We start from the raw sequence: 21,845 nt of genomic DNA on the forward strand, positions 1-21,845 counted from the left end.
TTGAGGCAAGACTGGTCCAAAAATGAGTGCCCAGGCACAATTAGCCTGATTCGATAGACATTTCCTGCCATTAAAGGCACATTCATCAGCCTGTACTACAACCCACGAGTTGATGTTAGACAGCGCCACCACAGCTTGCTCATATATAAAAAAAAAAGTACAACCATCCATAACACATTTCCTATATATTCTACATACCCTCGTTCTCCCATGGGGACTTTAGTTGATGAATGAATACGTTCCCCACAATAACTTGCGTACTATAAGTGTCATATCATTCTGAAGAAACGCTCAAAACGTCGGGAAGGAATTCCAACGAAGGAAGTGCGAAATCACCATCGCACAGATTTACTAATGCAGTCAAAGACGGCCAAGCTCCATAGCTTAACATGAACATGGCTTCGTGCCGCCCACACCACTACATCCATGTTAGCTTCGGAACTAGCCTGCGGAGAGGAGGAACAGAGGATCGGATGGATCCAAGACCTAACCAAACCGGTGTTATCGCGATAAATAATCCTAGTCATGTAGGTAGCTTATGTACTGTACTACTACTACTCTCAGGTCATTTCTCGACTTTGTTCCAGGGATTAATGCCACAGCTTGCAGAACACACGCCAATCAAGAAGGCTTTTATTGAGATAAACTTGGGCTAAGGGCATCTCGCCACTTTTTCAATTCATGCTACCAGGAATGAGGGTGGTGCAAATAGGTGGAATACCTCAAGCCGACCACGTTCTGGACATACCCACTACCCGCATGGGGTCTTGCCGGTCGTCTGCAGTTTCGAATTATCCTAGGGCGTCAATGGAAATCTGAGATGTATAAAATCACGCAATCCCTAAGCCGTACTGCGTATTGTAACGTTGACCGTCAAGCACGACTACATCACAAATTTTTGTCAACATGGGCGAAGAAGAACTTACTCCGCCATACTCGCATGGCTCGCCAAGCTTAGAGACATCTCTCATGGTACAGTTGGCGAGGAAGATTGCCCAAGAAACAGAAAAGCTTGACAATTATTTCAAAAGCAACGGGCTACCAGATCTGGGGTTTGGTACCAATGCCCCCGATGATCTCCCTAGGCTACCAGAGGATATACAGAAATGCCGACTGGAGATTTCATCGGCCACAAAACAACTAGAACTTCTCGTAAGAGGACCCAGAGAGACTATCAGATGGGGTATATGGAGTGTAGGTCTTTTTCTTTCGGGTAATTCCTCTGGAACTAACAAGTAAAAGTACTTAGACACGTTGAGTCTTCAGATTCTCAACAGTTTTAAGATATGTGAGTATGCCTACCATACAGCCAGATTCGTTTCTGATGCTCAAAAGATGATCTTGTCCCGTTGAACGGGTCCATTTCTTTGGGAGATCTTCAAACTAAAACCACATTGGATTCCGTTAATTTGGCGCGCGCTCTGCGTCATGCCATGACGAACAAGATCTTTCAGGAACCCATGCCGGGTTTTATAGCTCACAGTGCTGCTTCCAAGATCCTTGCTCAAGATGGCAACCTTCAAGCTTGGGTGGGTTTGAACGGAGAGGATTTCTTTCCAGCTGGAGCACACACTCTGGAAGCTCTATGTGCCGACCCAAAGGCTACCTCGCTTACGCGGACCGGATTCAACCATGCTTGGGGAACGGTCGACAAAGAGCCCATGTTTGTAACCTTTGGCAAAGATCCCCCACGAGGAAAGCGATTCGCAGTAGCAATGGCAAGCCTCACTGGTGGAGAAGGCTACGAAGTCGGCCATTTCGTTGACAACTACGACTTTTCCGAGGTGGACGCCAATGAAGGGACATTCGTAGATGTTGGCGGTAGCCATGGCTTCGTGTGCGTGGACTTGGCTAGGAAATGGAGCAAGATGAAATTCGTTGTGCAAGATTTGCCAAAAACTGTCGGCAGCGCCCCGAATCCCATATGCGAAGATGAAGGGGTGACCCAACGTATATCGCTCCAGGCTCACGACTTCTTCACGGAGCAACCTGCCAAGGGCGCTGATGGTAAGATGTAGCCTGGGCCATCGCTACGACATTTGAGCTGACCAAAATGAAGTATTTTTTTTCAGGTGGATATTTCACAACCTTGCTTCACATTACGCTGTCACAATTCTGAAGAATCTTATCCCGGCTCTTAAACCTGGAGCCCGTATACTCATCAACGACCACTGTCTCCGCGAACCTGGAGTCGAGAATAACTGGGATGAGAAGCTTATGCGAAGCATGGATCTATTGATGCTGACTCTTCTAAATTCCCAAGAGCGAACGGAAAAGGAGTTTGAGAAACTTTTCAAGGCTGCTGACGAGCGATTCGTTTTCAAGGTAAATTATGCATTTAGTGACTTCCTCAAACCACCTTACTGACAGGTTGAAAAAGGGTGTGACACGGCCGGAAGGGTGCAGGATGAGTATCATTGAAGCAGTTTGGCAACCTTGAGTTTGAGACATACAATGATGTTGGATAATTGAGTTTGTACTTACGGGAGATATAAAACAGAGTAAATCTATCTCCTGGATGAATAAAGCTTTTCACAATAAAGTCGATCTTCAAAACTGATCAGAACACACTGGCCGCCGATCAACAGCGTACATCGGTCAGGCATCCTTTCTCTTGTTGAGAATCCCTGATATACTCAAATTCTTGTAAGTATAATATCGAAGCGTAATTGGTTTAGTGGTAAAATTCTCCGTTGCCATTCAAGCGACATCGGGGAGCCCTGGGTTCGATTCCCAGATTACGCATTAAACACCTTTTCCTTTTGCCTCCTGTTAACATTTTGAACGCGACCAGGAATGGCGAGCTATCAGCATCGATTCCGGCATGTGAATGAGATTTTAGTGAGCCTCATCGATGGTATTGGTAGCTGCAAACGTAGTGGCAAGGCCACGAACTCATGAGAAATGCATCAGTTGTGGAAGAGGAGCCTAGCAGAGGCAAGGGTGCATTGAGCTCTAGGAAACTTTTCCTGTGCAACGTCATCAGTAGAGGTATTGGAGTCTTTTTGAAAGAGGCACTGGATAAATTTGGGTGGAGCATGAATGTATGAGACTCCGTAAAGTATCATTTTGTTGGGATGCTGTGAGGGAGGGGAAATATCATGACGCTTTTACTAAAGTGCTTATAAAGCTGAGAGGTGGCTAATTCCATCCACTTTATGGTGGAAAACAGGTCTCAAGAAAATGGTTCAGTGTATGTCCAGACCGAGACTGACTGAAATATATCGCAATGTTATCAGGTTCCATTCGATCGTAGCATTGGCGCAGTCCATGGCTCAGTAAAATCGGTCATGACCGGATCTCCCAACGAAAAAGTTAATTCCTCAGTTCTATTTGGAGTTTATCCAAATCTTATTCCTCTGGGGCATCTAACTAGGTGTTTCATTTCATTAGCATTAACCTTGAGAATGGTTATTGACAAATATGCCTCAGACTCAGGTTGTGAAGAGTTGATATGGGGATTGTAATGGCCATCTCTAGAGTGTCTTAAAGGCCAAGCCAGTGGGGCCTAAGCTACACTAAGTAGCATAGTACTTCACACACTTCGAAATCATTTAATGAGCAGGTTTGTTTTGTATTTGACTGTTTGTATTAGGTGTAGGTGTGTACAGCCTATGTAGTCCCAACGCTATTCCCTTTCAACGCCATTGCGATCCATGTCTTCAGAAAGTGATTTCCGTGTCATGTCGTGATTCGATTTACTGCTTAGCAGCCTCCTTGTGAACCTCGGCCTTGCCCTCGTGGCCCTTCTCGTCGACCTTGTCGGACAAGGCATCCTTGGCAGCGGTGGCACTGGACGGATACGTTAGCATGATGTTATAATCGAAGATGAGAAGACATACCGAGTACCGATGGCGACGTTGCTGTCCTTGGCAACCTCCTTGTTGGCCTCCTTAGAAGCACCAGAGGTAGCCTGCTGAACGGTCTCAGCGATGTAGTTGGCACCTTGCTTGATGGACTCCATTGTGATGATGGTTGGTTGTTTGGGTTTGGGTTGTTTGAAAGTGTTTGTGTTTGTGAGTGAAGAACGGATTGATGTGTTGATGATGAAAAGAAAAGTCTGATGAGAATGGGAGGGATTGGGGTTTAAGTAGTGCTTTCTGAGGAAAGCGGCATGGCAGTGATTCACATTCAAATTCTAGGCAACTGCTGCATCCAGGCTCTTGCGAGGCAGGAGCGTCGCGGGGCACTGCACGATCACGATTTCGAGTGACGTCAGTTGCCGTGTTAGAACAGTCTGGATTGTCACGCTATCTGTCAACTGCGTCATAGCAATCATGGGAAAATCCAATTTGGGGGCAGGAGCCAAGGAATTGTCGACGCCTCTAACTAAAACCCGCATTATTGTTTGCGTCCGGGGGAGGGGGATCCTCGTGCCATAGTTTCCATAAACAGTTCCATGATTGGGTGGCAGTTTTATCCGAGGCTCGGGAAGATTGATGATCATTTGCAGGCCAGCTTGAGGCTCCCACCTTTGGAGGATTATCTTGGATCCACGATTCAGGGACAACCTTCTGATTGGTTATCCAGACCAGCAAGATCGATGCGCGATGACGACATGACTCTCTCTAAGTCTACCTTGTGAGAAGCTAAGCTTCAACGCCATGTCGATGCCCCTTTCCTTAGGTAGAGCCAATCCCGACACGTCGAGCTGCATCTGGCGGCATGTCATAGTCTTTTCTCTCATCGCGATCGGGTCAAGTGACCTTTTTAGACGGAATTGCTATCCGTCTGAAGCCGACGATCGAGTCGTTTTTACGTCAACCGAAGTAAACAAGTATTTGCTTTTAGTTGCCCATGAATAAGCATATCGCAATGCCACCGATAACCTACTGTAGAAGGGTAATTCGAGCACGTGAGAATGTTCGGGGATGTCACGGATTCAGGGTCCCTCTATGTTGAGGATCTCAAGGGTATCAACACCATCTTCTTCGAGGTGTCACAAGGTGCTTGAAACAAGGGTTCGTTTGTCACACATTGCAACCACAATCTAGGAGTAGGCCAGTCAATAGTGAATATCTGCAGCCAGGATACTTGTAAGCTCAGGTACTGGAACCTTACGAGCCGAGGTAAAGTTTAGCACCTCTGTCGATGGCATTCGACCGAATTTGTTGGAATAATGGCCGCCAGTTATTCCAGAGACATGCTATACCTTATTCAACCGAATCTACATATTCCTCCATTAGTCTAAGCCCACGTCGTATACCTTGTTTTGGTGATGCCTGCCGCAAGCCAACATGATCCGATACCAGAGACAACGCATCGATCGATCGTCCCCAGCCCATTTCCCCTCTTTACAACCCCCAACATGCATTTTGAAACAGGAGGACAAGTTGAGCATCTTGACGCCTGTCAGATAGGATGACTAGCGCATCAGCTAGGCTTTTGTTGAGATGCGTTTGACTGAACTACTGGCATATTATAGATATGTTAGCCTACGCTTCACGATTATAACCATTTATAGGGAAGATACGCTGTTCAGAGCCTATATTCCAATATAATTTGGATCTGATGTTGAGCCCTGTGGCGTCAAGGTCATCACTTCACACACTGTTGAAGATATTTACTGTTCAGCTTGCGGCTTCGTCTGGAGTGCCAACAGCTACCTGAAACTTAGGGAAGAGAAGGCTAGTTACAGGCTTAGCACATACGCAAAATGAACTATGCTTGTAAAATATGAAAAATAACATACGTCTAGAGACCACAATACCATCGTTAAGCATAAAGAATGTGATCATGATAGAGGTGAAATATCAATAAGACTCTAGGTTAGGTGTTATAACATGAGGAGATAGATGAATCACGTGAGAATGGCCCGTGTCCAACCACCATTGGACCCCGCCAGTACGGTCAGGAGGCTCAAATCAGAACAAGGGAGATCCAAGTCAACGGCAGGAGATATCGAATGAAGTGACCTGCAACGAATTGAACGATCAATTCGCTATCAAAACTGAGATTCTGGGATATATTTTGAATTACACCAACTTAGAACGATACCTAGCTCGACGCCATGGATCTGGCTTACGATCATATTACAGAAGATGGCTACGCTAAGAAGACGGAAGAGCCAAAAACTACCCAACCCCAGTCAACTCTGAATGAGGACCTCCAAGACGCATATAAGGCATTCTCAAACAGTCCATGGGGTGCCAAGATTGGTGGTTTCTTTGGAACTGTGGCCAAGCAGGTATGAGATCCGACTTCATAAATTTGGTCTGTCTAACATGGATAGGGCGAATCGGTATATACACAAGCATCAAAGGAGCTGGCAGAAGTTGGTGAGGATGCATCAAAAGGACTCACTAGTCTGCGCTCAACTATTTTGAGCCACACACGGAACCTTTCACTCAATACTGCCACGGCTGGTGAGAGCTCAAAAGACGGAGAGAAAGATCAAACCACTCCGAGGGCTTCTCAGGATGGCTCGGAAGAAGCGAAACAGTCTGAGAATACCCTTGCTCGCCTTAGAGCCGAAGCTGCCAAGAGGTTGAAGGACCTCCAGAAAGCCGAGGAAGCTGCTGATGAAGCTCTTATCAAGTTTGGTGGCAATGTCCGAAACTTCCTTCGTGATGCCGTTAGCATTGCACCACCTCAGGAGTCTGACCAGAGTGGTGCTGTTCTTTTCGAAAGCAAGGACGCACAGGGTAAACGTGTGATCCATACTTCAAGATTCGATGCTCAACTACATGTTATTCACACCTCGATTGAGAGTTTCACAAAGGACCCCAACAGTTCCGATTATGCTGCTTGGTCAAAGGAGTTTGATGCTGATCAAAAGACACCTGATATCAATGATGATCTGCAGAAATTCCCCGACTTACGGACTACCATGGAGAAGCTGGTTCCCGACCAGGTTCCCTACGTTGACTTCTGGAAGCGCTACTATTTCCTTCGTCACGGCATTGAGACAGCCGAAGCTAGACGACGAGATCTCCTCAAGGGTGAGTCAATTGTAACATCCTAACAGCAAGACACTAACAAACAAATAGCTGCCTCTGCTGAGGATGACGTTGCCTGGAGTGACGACGATTCTGATGATGACTCCGACGACTCTGCCGATACCAGCACACCCGCGAACAAGACCAAGGTTGAGCCAAAGACTGAAATCAAGACCGTGCCCAAGGCTACTCCTGCTACTCCCGCTACCCCTGCTACTGCTTCCTCCAACACTACACAGCCTCCCGCAAAGACCCTCCTGAAGCCAGCTGAGCCCCGCAAATCCAACGACGAGAAGTCACAGGCCGATAGCGAAGCTAGCTATGACGTTGTCGGCGCTGCCTCTGGAAAAACAACACAGACTCCCAACAGTCCCAAGGATTCAAAGGATCCCAAGAAGAAGGCAGAGAGTAGCGACGAGGAAGACAGCGACGATGATTCAGATAGTGACGAGGACTGGGAATAGAGCCTGGAATTGGTTTGGTGTATGCTTGGGACGATCGGATTTCGCTCGTCCAGCTCGGCGTTCGGTATTCTGTGATTGGTATTTTGAACCAGATCCTGTAGCTTGATATTGAAATACCAAGAACGTGTCTGATATGTTAGCGTCACCTCTTGCCCACGCCGATTTTGTTGTTTTCGCCGTGGTTGCTTATTTCTTCTTGGTGACCATGGTGAAGCCGTCCTCGTCTACCTGAGGTTGCGGCTTCTCCTTAGGCGCTGCAACCAGAGCAGGAGCGTCGTCCATCTCAACATCAGCACCACCATCATCGTCTTCATCATCTTCATCACTCCAGTCTGTGTCCTGATCGTCGTCCTCAACTCTCTTGAAGACGCCCTCAACCTTTGTACCCTTGCGGTTCAACCAGCGGGTGCGCAGAGTCTTGACCTCATCATAGGTTCCCAGTGTGCAGCTTGCGCGAGCACGGAGAATGTTGGAGGCCACCTCTGTGCCTGAATCGTCGTCGACGTTGACCTCGAACTCGTCAACCATGACCTGTAGCAAGACAGTCTCTACCTCCTCCAGATCAGGATCCTCGGGAGCCTTGCCATTTTTGGGAGGTGTGTCGGTATATTCAGGGAAAAGCTCAACGATGGCGCCGGCAAACCAATCGCGCTTGTCGGCAGAGTCGGGACCGCCCCAGTTGTTCTGAACAGATAGTGTAAGGGCAGGCCAAAGGTGTAGGGCGTATGCGACAGCTTGCTCGAACTCGGATTGACGTTCGGCTGTAGTTTTTCCCTCGTTAATCCAGTGCTAGTTTCTGAATCGGGATACTAGACTTACCAGCCGGAGGCAGCTGTGCGGGTTCTGTAGAAGCCATGATTATGGTTATGATATGGCGGGGTTTGGAGGGGCGATTTCAAGAAGATGGTTCTGCACAAAATTTTTGGTGTTTTTTCACCATTCAGGTGTCGGACCCGCCAACCTAAGAATGCTGGTCCGGCTGGCCCACATAATCTGGATGATGTTTACATTTGATACTCTGTATATATTCTGGAATGAATTATTTCACTCGTTCGTGATGGAGAAGATACCCGGACTATAGGGAAATGAAATATTTCTAAACTTGGAATCTTTTCCTACTGTTTCCAATGTTAGAAGAGCTATAATGTACTGTCTACTACTATAGAATCTACCATTGATTACCTGCTTTCTTGGCAGAAAATCTCCCCACAAAGAGAAAGCACAGGCCACTTTTTAATGAAGAGAGCGACTCACTCACTGCACACAGCGCGTCCATCCGTCGTGGAGTCAGGGGTAAGAATTGATGCATTGACTTCTCACCCAGGTCAGGGATGAATGACATCATGAGACCCTGACTAGCATTAGGTAGGTTTTCGGTTCAGCTGAGCCTGAACGAGCTGGATGTCTCTGCCTTTGTCTTCATTCTGACAAGCTTTTTGTGGCATATGGCGCATCTTTAATAGCTTCCCAAGCTACTAACTGAACTGTCGTGTACCAAGTAACCACAAAGACAGCCTTACAGACAGCCATGAACTACCTCAACACTACCTCCGTCTCATTCGCTGTGACGCCGACAGTCGTATCGACTTTATTTTCTCATGTAAGTAAACGCTCATCGTATCATGCAATCGATCTGCATCCTTTTTGCGGGGACAAACAAAGCAATCAGCATTGGCATTCATTCAAGACACTACTACCTAATATTGATTGCTTTTTCTCAATAACTAACTTGCAGCCTTTAGTATTTCAACAGGAAACCCCTTCGGCAGCGCCCGACTGCTCATCTCTCTTACGATGAAGGTCTCCATCTGATCCGATCGTTCCTCGAGTATGCGTCACACCACACTGTCGAAGAACTCCAGGCTTTCACCGCGCAATGGGTGCCGCATCCTCAGTGGGTCAAAGTCGAACATGTCACTATATCTGAAGACCAGTTGACGCGCGCCGCTCAATTACTCCAAACGCAATTGGGCCCCGATGGCATCCGGCAACTGGGCGGCGAGAAGTGGTGGCAATGGCGGAAACCAGAGACTACTCTCGATGCTGAATGGATTGAGATGCGCGCGGATGCTTATGAGCGAAAGCAAGAAGGAGGCAAGTCGCGCCGCGTCATGATGTATATTCATGGAGGCGCCTACTACTTTGGCAGTGTTGACGAACATCGATATCAACTGCAGCGACATGCGCGTAAACTCAAAGCACGCGTCTTTGCGCCTCGATATCGTCTTTCACCACAGTTTCCATTCCCATGTGGCCTCCACGACTGCCTTACCGCTTACCTCTATCTTCTCACTATACAAGACCCGACAACTATCGTTCTGGCCGGTGACTCTGCGGGTGGTGGTATGGTTATGTCTCTATTGTGTGTTCTTCGAGATCAAGGGATTCCGCTACCCGCCGGTGCTATTCTCATCAGCCCATGGGTCGATTTGACGCATTCGTTCCCCAGCGTCGCTGGAGAGGCGCCCTTGGATTATATCCCACAGGCTGGTTTCCACCACAAGCCTTCCAAAGCATGGCCACCGCCGAACGAGGACGATATAGCAATGTTGAGAGAAGAGGCCCTGAAGAAGAAGAAAGGTGAGACGAAAAAGACACCAGGTAAAAAGGAACTGGAGGAAAAGCAACAGGCGCCTGTTGTAAAGCAGGAACCATCGGATGCTTCGTCAAGATCGGATTGGATCAATGGCGGAGTCCCCGTTAATCCTGAAAAACTTCTTTCCGTTGTTATCGATGGCCAGTCTGTCAAGCTCAAAGACCAAATCCAGGTAAGTTTTCGTAGATGGCATGTTCGATTAGATGCTAACGCCCCCAGATGTATACCACTAATGAGCTTCTTGCTCATCCTCTAGTCAGTCCAGTGATGCAGCCTACACTGGGCGGTCTGCCTCCACTCCTCATCATGGTTGGAGGGGGCGAAATTCTTCGAGACGAGCAAATATACATGGCTCATAAATGCGCAAACCCTGCAAAGTATGCGCCCCCGGCCCTGACACCAGAGGGAAAGGCTTTGTTAGAGCAATACAAACCGACAGATGTCCAACTCCAAGTATGGGACGACCTTTGCCATGTGGCACCAACACTGAGTTTCACGCGACCCGCCAAGCACATGTATCGATCTGTTGCTCAATTTGGAGCATGGGCTCTTGCACGAGCTCAGAAGCGTGGTATAGAAATAATGGATGACGACAACATTTCGGTCATCTCTGCATCAGGGTCTGACAGTGAGTCCCAAGAGAAGCCACCGAAAACCGCAGAAACCAATAAGTCGGACGACTTCAAGTCTGGCCAGGTTGGAAAGGCCGGAGACCCTTTACCGAACTTCAAGAACCACATGATTCGACAAAGGGTTACTCGTCACGGTGCAACACTACCATTAGTATCCGAAGCTGAGTTAACAGCATGCTGTGTGGATCCTACATCCGTGGGTGTTGTAAAAGAGGGCACGGTCAAGAAGTGGCTGGCTATGAAAGATCAGTGGGATCACCGATATGCGTCTGCCAAGGCAAAGGTCCACAAGAAGATGGTCAGCGATATGGCCGTTGGCTATCACAATTTTGGCCCTGGAGAATGTCCCCCTCCAACGGCATTGGCTGGTCGACGGAGGGTCGATTCCAAGCTGGTTGAGGGAAGCAAGAAACAACAGAAGAGTTGGGGTCTAGCAATGTGGTCGCTCTGGGGTTCAAAGCACGACGAGGTGACCGTCGAACGAGAGAAGAAGGCGACAGTGCAACCGCTAACACGAGCTGCCACCACTGCCGAGGGTGAAGGAGCGCGCTCCTTTGCTGACATTGAACAGCAGGATAGGGCACCCGTACAGCCTGGCCGATCAAGAAGTAGATCTCATAGACGAATGGTCACCGATGAGAACCAGACGGGTAGTCAGTTTATTACGGAGGAAATGCCAGTTTCTCACCTGATTGAGCAACGAAAGGAGCAAGAAGCCGCCAAGCCTAGCCTGCTCAGTCCAGATTATGCGCCAGAGACCGGTGTGGCAGGCAAAAGACCTTTCCTGGATGGCATTGCGCTGCCGTTCAGCCTCAATAAGAATGCCGAGACGGCCAGTATGATGACACTTCAGTCTGATGTCACGCCCTTGCCAGGCTCAAGACCCATGAGCCCGAGCTTCCATGATGGCGATACCACGCAACCCTCACAGTCGACTCAGCTCACTTCCCAAGATGCGCCGGTCATCGAGATAGCAGGCAAGCGACCGTTTCTTGACGGCACGGCAGTCCCTTTCAGTCTCAAGAAGGAAGCAGAGACTGCCAGCATGAGAACCTTACAATCCAATATTACTGCCATGCCCAGCTCGCGACCTATGAGCCCTGCTCATCCAGCAGAGCCGGATGAAAAGGCACAGGAGAATGGGGCATTAAACGAGAAGAGTGAAATCGATGATGGAGCATCGAGCATGCTCGCCACACCTTTGGAGCGACCTGGCTTGGACACTTTTGTCACTGCACAGGAGGAACTTCCCAGAGTCAAGTAAGAGGCGGAATTCATAGAAAGGACTTCAGTTTGGCGCAATGGGTGAGATAGAGTCAGTTCTACCTTTTTGGGATAGCCAGGATATCCCGTGTGCTAAAGCGCAATCGTTATCATTATTTTCTTCTGTTTGCAATCATAGTTATTAGTCCGTGTGAAACAGAAACCCAACTTTTCGTTCTCGATACGATGAGTCCATAATCATACATAGTATTACAGTGTACAGGGGTATACACGACCTCAGAGGTTCCCAAGTCTCTGGCAGGCACTTCATGTCTTCGTCCTAAATTCGCTTTTTCGTTTAGACATTCCTCCACCTCAATCCCCTTCCCGTTGTTTATTGTCTGCTTAGTCGACACCGTTGAATCGCTTCCATTGTTCGACGTAAAAGTAAGGATCTTGGGGACCCTTCTCAAGGCCCTTGTAGTCTCCCGATTGTGTCTTGACTTCTCGGCTCACAAAAGGCGTAAGCTATCCCACCAACATTAGTTTCCCGCAAATCACCACCATTGTATCTCATCCTTACCTTGAAATCCTTCAGAGGTGGAACAGCATATGTTCGGACCTTGTTCCATTCGATCACGTAACCTCCGTACTTTGTGTGTCGACCCATGGAACCAGTGCGGTTACCTTTGTAGAAGCCCTTTCCGACATCCTTAGTCGTGAGTCTGATGTGGCGGTATCGACCGACCGAGAGCGCTTGTGTAGGTCTCATTGTGAGAGATTAATGATGAAGGCGTTCGGATTCGATGTTCGTCGGCCAAGGCGGGGTCATGGGAGGTTATCTGTGGTCAATTACTGCTGATGCCGTGATTGCAAGGCTCAATCTTGAAGTTTTGGAGATTAGGAGATTGGTTGTTCCGCTTCCGGCATTGGTTCCTGATGGATTGCAGGGGGTGCCGCTAACGGCCAAGCGTTCATCTAGAGACTGCTGAGGTATGCTTCAGACGATAATGATGTCGTTTTATTCTAATAACATTTATAGTCTTGAATAAACAAGAAAATAGTTACTCGCTCTTTTACATATTAGAATCCGGCACACTTCACTTTGCCGGTCCTTGTTCTCTTTTAGTCTTGTAAGTGGGCTGGCCCAACGCTAACGAGGGGCATACGATGAATGGGTAGTATGGATGGCTAACGTCGCCTGGCTACAGCAGCTCTGAGCCCAGCCAACATTCGCTGTAGCGAACTCATGCCGTCGCATTCACAAAATTTCCACTATGGATGGGTATCCGACGGGAAGTTTGGACCATAATGTCCCCCTTCTAGTAGCTGCCGGCCTTAATAGCGAAACGAACGAGCTCTCGCTGAGCGCAGAGCTTAAGGAACAGAGCATCCTCCTCCGATCGGAGATACCACCTATCGATGGCAAGAACGCCGAGGTTTTGTCGCAGTACTTAAAGGACGTCGATGCGAGCGCAAAGTCTTGGAGCGTTTTCGAGAGAAATGAGCCGTACAGATTTCGGGTCAAGGCCACAGGGAGGGTAAGCGAGCGCGGGGATATTAGTCGTCAAGTTGTTGGACTAATTGCTTGGGATAGTCTTTCTTACTACCACCGCGCCGAGCCCGCCTCCCTGAAGGCGTCGAGCCGCTCAGTGAACACCCGACACTCCATTCACCCTTTTCACCTCTAAGTCCTGTATCGACACTATATCCTGATGGTCTGATCGATGCGCAGTGGATCAAGAAGCACCAGGACCTTGTTCCCAGCGTATACTTGTGCTTCTATCCCCTCACGAGTGATCCGAATTCCATGACATTACAAGACAACCACATCAAATCCGATATCAACAACATCAAGGGCGCTTTGATACGGTCAGGATACAAGACTCGACTCGCGATTGCACTGATTGCGGACAGCGAAGACGCACCTCTTCCGTTGGCTGAAGGTATTCAAGAGAGATTGGAAAACATACGGAGAGGAACAGCCTTGGATCCCAAGTCAGTCTTTTACATCCCGTCGCAAGAATCACAGGACGGTTTGAAACAAGTGGTTGACAACATACTCGGTGTTCTATATACCTCGGCTGTTGAATACTACAGAGATTTGGGGCGGCATGCTAGGAAGAAGCGATCTCGCGGAATAGCACCCCAACCGACGGTGCCACCTACGACCGGAACATCACAGATACTGTCGTTATCAGACTGGAACTTCAGATATGACATCAAGTCAGCGATTTTCGCAGAATTCCGACAAGAGACAGATGCTGCACTGCGCTTTTTCGAACAAGCATACGAGGTGCTCTTAGGACAGGATGTGCTGGACATTATCCCCAGTTGGAGCCCACGCTGGAATGAGGCGCGGCTCTTGGCGGATATCATAGCGATACGGTGTTTGAGATGTCATTTGTGGATGGGGCAGACGACTCTGGCTGTCCGAAAGTGGCATTCGCATCGAGAACGAATCGCGGACCTAGTTGATCGTCGCGGGAGGGGGACCAACAATTATGGGTGGCAGGCATGGGAAGCTCGATGGGCCACGGTCATGGCTAATCTGATAGACCGCGTAGGCTTACCGGCTTTAGCTCCAGAGACGGGGGCAATCTTTGTCCCGCAGGATAAATCTGTCTCGGGTGAGAGAGTTTCACCTTGGGAATTGTTACATCACACGGGCTACTGGTACCGGATAGCGGCTCGTCACGTTGTAGCCCGCCGGAAGCTGGCGTATCAAATGCCAGAGGATGATAGGCATTCGCCCGATACATCACCTGCATCAGCAGTAGCCAGTAAAGCCTTTGCATACGACACGTACATGTGTCCAGAGCCCTATCAGGAATACCCTGTCTCAGGGAAAGGAGTGAACCATGCACAGCTGGTGATCGATTGTCTCACGGCGGCGAGTTCAGAGTTTCAAGCTCGCAAGCAAAAACGACTGGCGACGGAGCTGTCGTTGGAATGCGCAAGGGAGTTTGCCAACATGAAGGAATGGGACGCTGCGGTTGAGATGATACTACCTTTCTGGGAAGATGTCGCATTTCGATCAGAGGGCTGGATTAACATATCAGAAGACCTGTGCCTGAGCATGCGACGGATTGCTGCGGGAGCCCATCGTGCCGATTTGGTAGTTGCTGCAGACTGGGAGTTGATGGGCAACCGTAAGTATTCAAGACCGCCAAATTTGTTGACTGTGCTGACCACGACACGAAATAGAATATGTGCGACAGCCCCAGTGGCATTACGATATTTCCAAGTCGCTCCGAGGCATCACTACTGAGGAGAAGCTTTCAATTAGTTTGAGTGATGAAAAGTCAGGCTCATTTGTCTCGGCGTCATTCATATTCCGGAATAAAGAGGGAAAGGCTGGTGAGACGTGTAGCGCACAACTTGCAATTACCTCACATACGTTTCTAGACGCTGCCCCCATCACGTTCAGCTCACTGAAAGTAGAGTTCGACGGTAGCCTCAAACCAATACTACTTGAGCACGAGGCTTCGGAAGAATCGGCGTCGACAACAGGATATTTCATACAGTCGTTGTCATTGAAAGAAGATTATGCTGAAGAGTCGGGGGACGGGTTACCGACATTGCTGAAGGGACATTCCGATTTAACACTCCGACCTGGTCAGACTCGGGTATTCGAGATGAACATACCACTAAGAGAGCCAGGCACTGCGACAGCAGCGTCTGTTACAGTCTCCCATAGCAATGACAGCTTCGACCTCGACTATAAACTAAACATCCGCCCTACAGACCCTGTTGTTGGCTGGTATGTTCAGGGTTCATCGAAGCCTAGGAATACTCGCCCGGAAGCGGGCACCGTACAAATTCAGCCCCGACCACCCAAGATGCAGATTAAACTCTTGGAGCCCCTCGCCCAGTATCATGCAAACGAGGCAATCGTCTTGGAGGTTGAGATACTCAATGCTGAGGATGAATCCGCTACTGCCAAACTGGACATTCATCTATTTGGAAAAGAAATACCTGCAGTTACAGTGGAGGCAGACGGAAATGGAGGTAGCACCGAAGCGTCAACGGAAGAGTCCAAGATCTCGGGGCTGGCATTAGGTGCGATCAAGAGTACGGCATCAGTCAATGTGGTATTGCGTATTGACGCCTCATCGGCTCCTACGACGCTTGATCTGCACCTGAGGACGTCGTACCATCTAGACTCGGATGTCGCAACCCCAATTATGCAGATGTTGACAGTCCAGCTCAACGTTGTGAACGCGTTTGAAGCAAACTACGATTTAGTCCCACGTCTTCACCCTGGGCCATGGCCAAGTCTTTTCGATTCCGAAGGGCTCGGAGATACAGAAGAAGGTGCAGCCAGAGGCTTTGCACAAAAGTGGTGTCTACTATGTCACTACGCATCGTTTGCCCAGGAAGATTTGAGAGTGCTTGGGATGGATCTAAATGTGGTGTCGTGTGTCGGCGGTGCACGATGCAACGTAAACCAGGCACCAAATGTGTCACACGAAGGGATAGTAGTTACACCCAAGACGATGCACGAGGCACAGTTTGATTTGGTAGCTCAGAAGCTCACGATGGAAGACCGACACCCCGTCACTGTCGAGCTGGCCTTTGTTATCCGATGGCAACGCCAGGGCCGTAGCGATGGTCCAGTCAACACAACAGTTATGCCAGTCGGCAAATACCTTGTCCTGGGTACAGAGCCGCGAGTGCTGGCATCTGTGTACCACGCCCCGAAGGTAGAAGATGATATGCCAGGGTTGCTGCAGTTGGACATGACAGTCGAGAATCCATCGAATCATTTCCTTACGTTTGGTCTCGGCATGGAACCGAGCGAGGATTTTGCGTTTTCTGGTGCGAAACAGACAACGCTCAACTTGCTGCCACAATCAAGACGGACGACAACTTATCGGTTGCTACCACATGTGAGTGGAGTTTGGATAAGACCCAAGTTGACGGTGCGAGACAAGTATTTCCAAAAGGTACTTCGTATAATACCGACAGAGGGGATGAAGATTGATGAGGATGGGCTATTGTTGTGGGTTCCGGGAGAGGAGAAGAAAGGGGGAGAGGAAGAGGAAGACGACGACAAGAAGTTAGAGGAGCAGTGACGATTAGCATAGATAGCATGATGAGTGTTTTATCTTTAAGGGGTTGTTGGGGCGGGTTATAGATGGTAGAGTACAAGTGAAGTTATCACGAGAAAATGGTACAAAATGACGGCAATGCTGGTTTTAACGTGCACTTTGATTAAGTAAAGTACAATAAATAGCATGTGGAAATTATGTATGACAAGACGCTGGGCCAATGTCTTTAAAGGAAATGACAAGGTTTTACAACATTAACGGGTAATGCAGAGGCGTTACGAGTGTGTGTAACGGTGTAAACGTGCGTGAAGTTTCCACAACAACATCAAATATCAGATAGATCAGTCTGGAGCTGATATTATGGCAACATTCCTTTGTCTTTTCGGTCGTCGGCATTCAACCAAGAGCGTGCTGATAGAATACGGAGATAAGATAATCGGAGAAACGCGTTGAATCCGAAAATCAATCAGTGCGGGCGATCGAATGGTCTAGACCGGGGTCCTGATGATGCAGGCTGATGGACTGGGGGCTTGAAGATCGAATTTGACATTTAGTGGAGAATTCATTTATCAACGGCTTATTAGAAAGAAAAGGAATTGTATGAATATTCCGTACTCGTAGTTAAGGTTACGTTTATGATGCTTATATTGATACAATCCGTTTGAACAAGATCCATAGCAGAGCAAGCAAGCAGGGATTGAGAGAACTCAAACAAGTAAGAGTGATTCAAATCAATGACTCTTCCAAAAGACTGACTTGAGTTTTGGTTCAAGCCTTTCGGACATCGGCCTTGGTGAATTGTCCGACCCTCGCCTATCGTATCAGCCCGAATTTACTGGAGACTTTTTCTCTTGTTACTATCAGGTAGTTTCTGGACTACTAAGGTAACTAACTAATTGTGATTGCCGTCTCAGGGGGGCCACGTTCTGCTTTCAGCCGCTTGAGACAAGATGCTTACTGGTTGTGATTCGGCATACGGACGAATACCGTGCCGTGTCTCCATGACGATTTTGTTTGATGCTCGGATATTTCTTGTTATTATTTTTTCGTTCATTTTTCGGATTTTAAGATTTGTCCATACTTGACGGGCTAACTTGGATGAGGGAAAGAAAGGAGGGAATATCGCATGTAGTGAAACAATAAAGTGAAGCCCGTGATAGACAAAATTGACGCTGACGTATTATTTAAATCTTTAGCTGGTCCGTCCATCTCCAAAATCTTTCCCTTTATTCTCGTCACTCGTCACTCGCCATTCGCGTTCTCGCCTTTTCATACAATTTACTTTACTATCTGGCAATTGGATTGGATTGGATTGGATTGCGTTTCCCTCCAAACGAGCAAAGCAAACATTCGTCTCTAATAAAGAAAGATCTTTCCCTGCCGAAACAAACGCACGACTTTGGTTGCTGGGGCCGAACTGAGACCGACTTTGACGCTATTACATACTTACAAGGATACGGATACATAGGTAATCTAGGACATCCCTTCTTCCTCCCCTTCTTCTTCTACAACAAATCCTTCGCCCAGAGAGCAGCTCTACCAATGGCGACTACTACACCCGCCACGGCACCAACAAACGCCATGGTCCAAGAGACTCGTCTCTCATCCGACGAAAAGACTGAAGTCGGCTCCAACAACATCATGGATACAACTGCCGACAACAAAGATCCCCAGGGTGGATCTGCCTCTCGCTCTGGTTCCGTCAACGGCAACCCTGCTGAGCAAGAACCTCAGTATCCCGGCGCGGCAAAGCTCACCCTCATCATCTCATCTCTCTGCCTCGCCATCTTTCTCGTTGCGCTGGACCAGACCATCATTGCGCCTGCTCTCGGCGCCATCACAGCCCAGTTCCGGAGTGTCAAGGATATCGGATGGTATGGCTCGTCTTATCTTCTTACCACCACGGCTTTGCAGCCCATGTACGGAACCATCTACAAGTATTTCAATGTCAAGATTGCCTACCTTGGTGCCGTCTTTATCTTTGAGATTGGTAGCTTGATCTCTGCTGTTGCGCCCTCTTCTGTTGCCTTTATTGTTGGACGAGCTATTGCTGGAGTATGTCGTCCCTCGCCCCCTATTTGATATGACTCTTTTCTGACTGGCTCTTCAGATTGGAACGGCTGGTCTCTTCTCTGGCTCAATCGTCATCCTCTCTCTCATCAGTATGTCAAACTTGAAGGCCCTCACATGAATCTAACTAACTTTCCCCAGTGCCCCTTGAGAAGCGTCCTCTTGCTTTTGGTCTCATCGGCGGTATGTGGGGTATTGCTTCCGTCGCTGGTCCTCTTCTTGGAGGTGCTTTTACCGAACATGCTACCTGGCGTTGGTGTTTCTACATCAACCTTCCCATTGGCGGTGTAGCCATGATCATTGTCTTCTTCTTCGTCCACGTCAACCGAAACACCTCCGACAGCGTCAACATGACTTTCATGGACCGCATCCGCAAGCTCGACCTCGCCGGCGCCGCCATCTTCATCCCTGCTATCGTCTGTCTTCTTCTCGCCTTGCAGTGGGGCGGTGCCGATTATGCTTGGAGCAACTCACGCATCATTGGTCTCTTCTGTGGTTTTGGCGCCATGATTGCCATCTTTATTGGCATCCAGTTCTGGAAAGGTGACCAAGGCACTCTCCCCCCTCGTCTCTTCAAGAACCGAAACACCCTGGCTGCTATGTCCTTTGCTATGTTCTTCGGCGCTGGATTCTTTCCTCTCATCTACTACCTCTGTAAGTCAAGCAACATGAATCTGCCACCCACTTTAACTGACCCTCTTGCAGCTCTCTACTTCCAGGCTATCCAGGGTGTTAGCGCCGTCCAAGCTGGGATCAAGATTCTCCCTCTCCTCCTCGCCACGGTCCTTTGCTCCATCGTCTCAGGAGGTGTCATCACTGCCATTGGAACCTACAACTACGTCATCATCCCATGCATGGTCCTCTATACTGTCGGCTGCGGCATGCTCACCACTCTTGACGTCAACTCCCCTCTCAAAGAGTGGTTCGGCTACCAGGTTCTCGCCGGACTAGGCATTGGCGCAGGTTTCCAAATTGGTGTCCTTATTGTACAGACTGTACTTCCCCAGGAATGGGTTCCCGTCGGTACTGCGTGTGTGCAGTTTGCGCAAGCCTTTGGTGGTGCCATCTTCATTGCTGTCTCTCAGACCGTCTTCCAGAACGGCCTCATTGATACAATCAAGGCTGACAACATCGGCATTGATCCCACGATTTTCCTCAACAGTGGAGCTTCAGAGATTGAGGACACTTTGAGAAAGATGGGTCGTCTGGATGCCCTAGACACTGTTTTGGATGCATACATGAAGGGTCTCCGTGACACCTTCTACATCTCTCTTGCCTGCGCTGCCTGTGCGCTGATTTCTTGTCTGTTCTTCCAATGGAAGTCGGTCAAGAAAGGACCCAATGGCGAGGATAGAAAGCCTGAACCTGCTGTACCTGTATAAGCTTCAGTTGCTGTGTTGTCTACGGATTAATTTTAAGCATGGATACTCCCAGGCATCTCTCTTCTCTCGGTTGCATTTGGCGCTGGTAATAATAATGACGATAGAATGGTTAAGTACCTAATGAAAAGTTGTCCTATAGTGTTTGCATTTTGCTCACTGTGTATCATCTGGTGGTCTGTCCCATGAGAGCCGCGCTTTTGAAGCCCTTGTCTTGATTCCAGCAGCAGCTCCCACGAATCTGAGCACCCAATCCTTCACCTTTTTTGCCTTTTGTAACTGCGGACGCATCTGGCCTCGTTTCGATAAGTCTCTGGTAGAGTAGAGGCCAGACCCGTCCCGCCTCCACAACAAGCTCACCTTGGTCATGCCCCTGCGCAGACTCTGGCCATATACTTTATTTTGGAACACGTGCAAAGCAACATTCTGCATGAGAACAACATCTTGACGCCGGAGACAGCTAATCTTAGCGGAGGCAGCGTTTGACTCTTCAAGCCAAAATGTGACAGCGAAACCTGTTTTTGTTTCGTCGCCGAGTAGGATCTCTATGAGCGACAGGGTGCGGCCCCAGCGTGTGGTGACTGTCCGCGGCTGGGCGATAGATATTATCCCAGCAATGATATTAAGCGTAATCGTCTGGGGGTGCAGGGCTAATATTTTCGGTGCAGGCGGTATGTCCTCCAGATCGGAAAGATGCGACGTTACAGACTCTGTCGTATCAACAGCCCCCTCTACAGCAAGAGTAGTCATAAGAGAAGTTCCCTCAAAAGAAGTCTCCTCAAAAGTCGTTTCTTGGAAACTGTCAAGCTGTGATGAAGGCACGGGATTATGCAAAGCTAAAGAGTGATCATAGAATTGCGACAACGTTGTCTCGGCATCACCATCACCATCACCATCAACCTCAAAAGGCTGCGATTGTTCCTTAAACGAGACATCAGCCGTGGTAAAAAACTCGGATTGGTTGACGAGGTTGACGCTGACATCGTGAGTCTGACTGAACACTGTGTGAAGAGGTTTCCTCTTTAGGGGGAGAGAACGCCATGGTGCAATATCTGATAATGACGCGTGGGTTGGCTTCTGAGAGGTCAACCCCAGGAACTCGGCGAACGAGACGTCGATTTGGGTTATTGTGCAGGATTCTGAGTTTAAAGATGAAGATGGCGGTGCGCCTGCGAATAGGAGCAGCCTTGGAGCCATGACTGTCGCGTCACGCCTGGAGAATCTGAAGAGAAGCCTATCTGAAGCATTTCAAGATGGCGCCAAGGCCTTGTCCTGTCTGGCTTAGAGCTGAGCCTCAATTACCTAAACTAGGTACCTGGATAAGGCAAGGTGAGGTCTAGTTAAGGTAGGCCAAGGATTCACGGCGTTATGCAAGAGAGATGTAGAGATCGGCAGCCACTTCCCGGGTCTAGGTACCGAGGTATTTCTCCCCACCCCCACAACTCCCGTTATGCTCCACTACTTGACCACCCGTGCCACCTTACCGAGGTCGTGTTTCTCCAAGTTCGT

General features: G+C 48.7%; 9 protein-coding genes and 1 non-coding gene across 10 annotated transcripts; 6 read left to right on the plus strand and 4 right to left on the minus strand.

Moving 5' to 3' along the window:
* Window positions 1-906: 906 nt before the first annotated feature.
* Window positions 907-2,440, plus strand: CMT1 (Alpha-1,3-mannosyltransferase cmt1; the record flags this gene model as incomplete). The annotated part of the gene is made up of 5 exons (XM_044849411.1): window positions 907-1,194; window positions 1,243-1,288; window positions 1,336-2,007; window positions 2,060-2,325; window positions 2,381-2,440. 5 exons carry the CDS (start codon window positions 907-909, stop codon window positions 2,438-2,440), a joined length of 1,332 nt encoding a protein of 443 aa, XP_044708121.1.
* A 223-nt stretch (window positions 2,441-2,663) lies between these two features.
* Window positions 2,664-2,745, plus strand: FPOAC1_004874. The gene has a single exon. It is a non-coding gene; the product is annotated as a tRNA-Gly (tRNA).
* A 953-nt stretch (window positions 2,746-3,698) lies between these two features.
* FPOAC1_004875 (uncharacterized protein) lies at window positions 3,699-3,964 on the minus strand (the record flags this gene model as incomplete). Its single annotated transcript, XM_044849412.1, has 2 exons — window positions 3,699-3,792; window positions 3,843-3,964. 2 exons carry the CDS (start codon window positions 3,962-3,964, stop codon window positions 3,699-3,701), a joined length of 216 nt encoding a protein of 71 aa, XP_044708122.1.
* Window positions 3,965-6,010: 2,046 nt separating this feature from the next.
* Window positions 6,011-7,402, plus strand: FPOAC1_004876 (uncharacterized protein; the record flags this gene model as incomplete). Its single annotated transcript, XM_044849413.1, has 3 exons — window positions 6,011-6,187; window positions 6,233-6,941; window positions 6,990-7,402. The coding sequence occupies 3 exons, from the start codon at window positions 6,011-6,013 to the stop codon at window positions 7,400-7,402; spliced, it is 1,299 nt and encodes a 432-aa protein (XP_044708123.1).
* A 186-nt stretch (window positions 7,403-7,588) lies between these two features.
* Window positions 7,589-8,258, minus strand: FPOAC1_004877 (uncharacterized protein; the record flags this gene model as incomplete). Its single annotated transcript, XM_044849414.1, has 2 exons — window positions 7,589-8,163; window positions 8,222-8,258. The coding sequence occupies 2 exons, from the start codon at window positions 8,256-8,258 to the stop codon at window positions 7,589-7,591; spliced, it is 612 nt and encodes a 203-aa protein (XP_044708124.1).
* A 672-nt stretch (window positions 8,259-8,930) lies between these two features.
* FPOAC1_004878 (uncharacterized protein) lies at window positions 8,931-11,894 on the plus strand (the record flags this gene model as incomplete). The annotated part of the gene is made up of 3 exons (XM_044849415.1): window positions 8,931-9,002; window positions 9,145-10,170; window positions 10,218-11,894. 3 exons carry the CDS (start codon window positions 8,931-8,933, stop codon window positions 11,892-11,894), a joined length of 2,775 nt encoding a protein of 924 aa, XP_044708125.1.
* Window positions 11,895-12,238: 344 nt separating this feature from the next.
* FPOAC1_004879 (uncharacterized protein) lies at window positions 12,239-12,605 on the minus strand (the record flags this gene model as incomplete). Its single annotated transcript, XM_044849416.1, has 2 exons — window positions 12,239-12,361; window positions 12,417-12,605. The coding sequence occupies 2 exons, from the start codon at window positions 12,603-12,605 to the stop codon at window positions 12,239-12,241; spliced, it is 312 nt and encodes a 103-aa protein (XP_044708126.1).
* Window positions 12,606-13,110: 505 nt separating this feature from the next.
* Window positions 13,111-16,911, plus strand: FPOAC1_004880 (uncharacterized protein; the record flags this gene model as incomplete). The annotated part of the gene is made up of 4 exons (XM_044849417.1): window positions 13,111-13,374; window positions 13,431-14,985; window positions 15,041-15,193; window positions 15,242-16,911. The coding sequence occupies 4 exons, from the start codon at window positions 13,111-13,113 to the stop codon at window positions 16,909-16,911; spliced, it is 3,642 nt and encodes a 1,213-aa protein (XP_044708127.1).
* A 1,518-nt stretch (window positions 16,912-18,429) lies between these two features.
* FPOAC1_004881 (uncharacterized protein) lies at window positions 18,430-20,339 on the plus strand (the record flags this gene model as incomplete). Its single annotated transcript, XM_044849418.1, has 4 exons — window positions 18,430-18,942; window positions 18,998-19,049; window positions 19,099-19,611; window positions 19,663-20,339. 4 exons carry the CDS (start codon window positions 18,430-18,432, stop codon window positions 20,337-20,339), a joined length of 1,755 nt encoding a protein of 584 aa, XP_044708128.1.
* Window positions 20,340-20,492: 153 nt separating this feature from the next.
* Window positions 20,493-21,533, minus strand: FPOAC1_004882 (uncharacterized protein; the record flags this gene model as incomplete). Its single annotated transcript, XM_044849419.1, has 1 exon — window positions 20,493-21,533. One exon carries the CDS (start codon window positions 21,531-21,533, stop codon window positions 20,493-20,495), a length of 1,041 nt encoding a protein of 346 aa, XP_044708129.1.
* Between the last annotated feature and the right edge of the window lie 312 nt (window positions 21,534-21,845).

Source organism: Fusarium poae, chromosome 2, assembly GCF_019609905.1.
Source record: "Fusarium poae strain DAOMC 252244 chromosome 2, whole genome shotgun sequence".
In the NCBI taxonomy this organism is placed as follows: Eukaryota; Fungi; Ascomycota; class Sordariomycetes; order Hypocreales; family Nectriaceae; genus Fusarium; species Fusarium poae.